The sequence below is a fragment of the Metopolophium dirhodum genome, chromosome 1 (assembly GCF_019925205.1).
Source record: "Metopolophium dirhodum isolate CAU chromosome 1, ASM1992520v1, whole genome shotgun sequence".
NCBI classification, from domain to species: domain Eukaryota; kingdom Metazoa; phylum Arthropoda; class Insecta; order Hemiptera; family Aphididae; genus Metopolophium; species Metopolophium dirhodum.
The window spans coordinates 147,983,460-147,988,069 of NC_083560.1; the positions used below are offsets into that span (position 1 = coordinate 147,983,460).

Consider the following 4,610-nt stretch of genomic DNA (forward strand, 5'->3'; position numbering starts at 1 on the left):
CGCGCACCCCTAATATTAACCTATGACTTATAAATCTAATAAACTTTTTTAAAAATATGTGACTATGATGACTTATTATATACAAAATTATGTTTTCACAGCTTTAATTTTTTTTTTTTAATAATATGTGAATATGACCATTTATACCTATGATATTATGATTTTACAATTTAAATTTGTTAAAAATATGTGAATATGACAATTTATTATATACGATATTATGTTTTCACAAACATATCTTTATTATTTCAATGTCATTTTAAGAACCACTCAACTGTAGATAAAAAGGTAACATGAATTGCGTCCGGGACGCAATTCGTTCAAAAAGGTTCGTTTACCTGTTTTGGAAATTCGTGTGCGCCCATCAAATCTCACCGGGACCTATTCCTAAAAGGTTTATCGACAGGTGCTGTCAATCCCTCGGGCAAAGGGAAACGGCTCATTGTACTCGACATCGGCTCAGAAGACGGTTTTCTACCCCGGGGTTTGCTATGTTTCGAATCAAAAAAAAATACAAGTGACTACCATGATGAAATGAATGGGGACACATTTCGTGAGTGGATGGAGGGCATTCTACCTCACCTAAAACCAAACCCCGTTATTGTCATGGACAACGCTTCCTACCTTCAGTTAAACTCGACAAAGCCCCAACATCAAATACAAAAAAAGGCGGATATAATAAAGTGGTTAGAGGATAAGGGAGAAGTCGTAGACCGGTCTATGGTTATCCCTCAACTATTGCACATTGTGAAACGATTGAAGCCACTACATACTAAGTATGTTATTGACGAGCTTGTTAAAGCTAATAATCATACAGTGTTACGACTCCCGCCATACCACTGCGAGCTTAACCCCATTGAGCTCGCTTGGTCATCGGTGAAGAACCACGTCCGGATGAATAATACTACTTACAAGCTTCCGGACGTCAACAATTTACTAACAGAGGGCATCAATCGAGTTGACGCAGAAATGTGGAAAAATTTTATAAGCCACACCAAAAAGGAGGAGGACAAGTTCTATGAAGTTGATAATATTATAGACGAGGTCTTGTCGGCGGAAAAAACGGATTTGTTGATGACCATTACGGGACACACGTCATCATCTGAAACGGATTCAGATTCTGATTAAAAACGTAAAATGTAACTTAATTTTTGTAAATAATTGTTTAAAAAATATCAGTCAATTTTGTAATTATGAATTTGTATTTATTTATTAGTTTTAATTTCCTATTTAAATTACATGTGTTGGTATATTTGGTTTGATAATAATTGTATGCTACTTAGGCATTGTGTTAGGTTTTAACAATAAGGTAAAAGTACAAGAAACATAGTAAAGAAAAATAATATACATTATAACATAATAATAAGTAATAATTATTACAATTTTGTTAATTGTAATGATGATCAACTGTATGCACGGCGGCGGCTGTCGATAGCGATGGGTGACGGCAGCCGTCGACAACTGGCGACCAGTCACAGCATGGCACGCCATGGGGGTCTGACGGCTGTCTGCGGCTCAGTTGCATGCGCAAAAGTGGGAATTCTTATTCTGAATAGAGTATAGTGGCGCTACTCACGAGTCTCCAAATACGGTTAAAATATTAAAAATTAACTGTATAAAAGTTGAGTGTAATTTAATTACTGGCTCATTTTGTGACAGAGCGCAGAGTCAGATTATACACGATTTTTTTCCGTCCGTACCAGCAGGATATAAATTTATAAAAATACCTATACACCCTGTTTTCTATGCTCTTAATTCTACTTCAATAAGCAAAGTAAATATAGTTCTGAGAGATCAGGAGGATTGTTAATAAATTTGCGTGGTGAACCGATTACGATTCGTCTCCAAATAACTCATGAATATGGCTCTCAAATTTAGCAAAGGTATAAATAGAGCTACTGTTGAAAAAGCTGACAGTATTGTCACACACGTTAAGAAGTCAACATCTATAGCAAAAAAAATCAAACACAATAACTTTCTGAAAAAAATCGCAATTTTTTAAGTTCCTTACAAGTATAAATCATGGATGAATCGTATTTAAATATAACAGACGGGTATGCCAACAATTGTAAAATTACACAAAAAAACTATCACTCATTTACTCCGTATTCAAACACTGCTTCTTCTAATAATGATGAAATTAGAATAAATATTCAGAATATGGATTCATACACATTACCGTGTGAGAGTTATATTTATATCGAAGGCAAGGTAAACAAACCAAGCGATGCTATTGGAGAGATACGCACAGGGGTCAGCTAAGAGTATGTTTTAGTATGTTAATTGGGAAGGTACATTTTAAGTGTGTACCAAAATTCAGTTGAGGCGAATTTTTTCCGATCTTTTTCCTAATTTGACTGGACTATACGTGAATAATAATAATCACGCACTCGTACATATTATCACATACATATTAATAATATAACTGGAATAATATTCGTTTGTTTGGGAGGTATTATAATACAAGGTTCATTAAAAAAAAAATAAAAAAAAAAATATTAATTATACATGTAGGTGTTAATTTTTCCGTCCCATATTTTAAACACCTGTTCATAGTTCAAAATAAAATATAACATTTATAAAGTTACTATGACAAAAATCGGTTTTAAGTTAAATTAAATAAATAAATCGTGATTAAATTAATCATAGATAAAATTTGAAAAAAATATTATTAAAAATTTGAACAGAAAAATGACAGAAGCCGTAGTACATAATTTAATCCTAGGTATTAATCATGTTTTGTTTTGTAAGTGGAATTATATATATTAATATACTTCAGAAATTTGCAGATACTCTCGATATAATAAATCAAGATAAACTACCTAGTGCAGCTCAGGAAAATAAAATAACACAAGATATGTCGGTATCAACATCATCTGAATTCAACGACTCTGATATTCCAAGTAAATTTAGCCCTAAATATAAAGTAATCATTTACTTAAATAAGTGGTACTTTTTCCTACGTATTTAGTGGCATCCAGTGTTTGTAGAATATGTTTACAGTCCGATTTTGACGAAACAAATAAATGCATTTCTCCTTGCTTTTGTCGTGGAAGTATGTCCAAGGTACATAGAACATGTTTGGAAAAATGGCTCCTACAAGCCAGTTCTAGTGTTTGTGAAATTTGTACATTTGAATATAAAACCAGGCGGGTCACAAAGTAATGATAATTTAAGTATAAGATTAATAATAATAATAAAATTAATAATACCTAAGGATCTATTATGATGAACAATTATTAGATATTTGATATACGTATATTAAATTATAGATATTCATTACTGGGATCAATTAAAGCATGGTTTTTTAGTAGTGAAACCAAAGAAGAAGTAAGAGAATTCTTCTATGATGGATGTGTGTTGCTTATTATGTTACCGTTTATAGCCATATTTTCATATGCTGGATTTTCTCTAACTGAGCATATTTTCAACACAGATGGACAGGTAATAAAAAGAGAATATACAATTTAATATTTTTATGGTAGCATTACATTTTCAACACCACATTTTTATTACAACACCATATTATATTATTATATTTCCCATAGTGCTATTTTTAACTTTTTTACTTATAAGTCTTTTATTGACATTTAACGTTTTATAACTAAACTTGTTCGTTGGGAAATTGGGTTGGTGATAAATTTATCAAAAAATATTGAATGAAGTAGGTACATATTTAATAGGTACAACGTGTTATGGCATTATAACTCATTGAAATTATGTGAAGAGTTTACATTACAGCAGTTGACCAGTAACATATTTAAACCATGGGGGGGGGATACCTAGGCCTAGGCCTCTTTATTATATACTAATTTAGTAAATTAATTGTGATATTGAACTTACAAGTTACTTGACTTCCATTATCGACTACTAAACTCTAGTCAGCATAATGTATATTGCGCGACTACATTTGCCATTACTAACACTCAGCATATTAGCCGTGCTCAACGTAGGAAGTAATGTACGATGCCGATGACGATAATCGTTTAGCACCCTTCTCCATTTAAATCTGGACCCCCAGATTTGGGAAGTCAAGCAACGGTAGCTGTGTTAGTGGTAGTGTTGTATTTTCTGATATGTTCATCCAGTAGCAAAGAATTACGGTACTCCAACCTCCTCAGACTGTATTTTTCAGGTATACATCCACCAAGACAATGGTCATGCGTGTATAATAATATCAACTATTATATATAATAGCATTAAAACTTCTGGTTAGTGGCGTGGATTGTCGTTGACTCTCCCGTCCATAAATACCGACATCCACGGTTGTCTTCACAGCAGAGCGACATCCACTTACCTGCTTTTTATTTTTATTCGTTTCTGTGGTGATAAACAAAGCGTTAAAAATGACAATCCCGTTTTTAGCGGTTTTTTTGTGATTTATCGGTGGTTTTTCCAGTGGCATTAAATAACTATTGAGAAAATCGAAAAATGATCTATCTAAAGTACCATCTTGATCCAATTTGCAAAAAGATAAGATTCCATATGTTGAAATCGAAGCACAACTTCTGGTATGGATGAAAAACATAAATAAACCACATTGTATAACCACTAGATCACTCCGTTCAGAATCTAAAATTACATTTGCATAATTTCAAAATGACATTATT

General features: G+C 32.7%; 2 protein-coding genes across 2 annotated transcripts; both read left to right on the forward strand.

Moving 5' to 3' along the window:
* Positions 1–534: 534 nt before the first annotated feature.
* On the forward strand, positions 535–1,128 carry LOC132933295 (uncharacterized). Its single transcript, XM_060999603.1, has one exon. The coding sequence runs from the start codon at positions 535–537 to the stop codon at positions 1,126–1,128; it is 594 nt and encodes a 197-aa protein (XP_060855586.1).
* Positions 1,129–2,691: 1,563 nt separating this feature from the next.
* On the forward strand, positions 2,692–3,471 carry LOC132933851 (E3 ubiquitin-protein ligase MARCHF2-like). Its single transcript, XM_061000124.1, has 4 exons — positions 2,692–2,725; positions 2,790–2,903; positions 2,972–3,161; positions 3,273–3,471. The coding sequence occupies exons 1-4, from the start codon at positions 2,692–2,694 to the stop codon at positions 3,469–3,471; spliced, it is 537 nt and encodes a 178-aa protein (XP_060856107.1).
* The last annotated feature ends 1,139 nt before the right edge of the window (positions 3,472–4,610 follow it).

Bases quoted from the DNA above. Each gene is read 5' to 3' on its own strand.
- LOC132933295 (XM_060999603.1), top strand. From the start codon at position 535: ATGAATGGGGACACATTTCGTGAGTGGATGGAGGGCATTCTACCTCAC.
- LOC132933851 (XM_061000124.1), top strand. From the start codon at position 2,692: ATGACAGAAGCCGTAGTACATAATTTAATCCTAG. The intron at 2,904-2,971 runs GTAAATTTAGCC...CTACGTATTTAG, and splicing joins CAACGACTCTGATATTCCAA to TGGCATCCAGTGTTTGTAGA. The intron at 3,162-3,272 runs GTAATGATAATT...ATTAAATTATAG, and splicing joins AAAACCAGGCGGGTCACAAA to ATATTCATTACTGGGATCAA.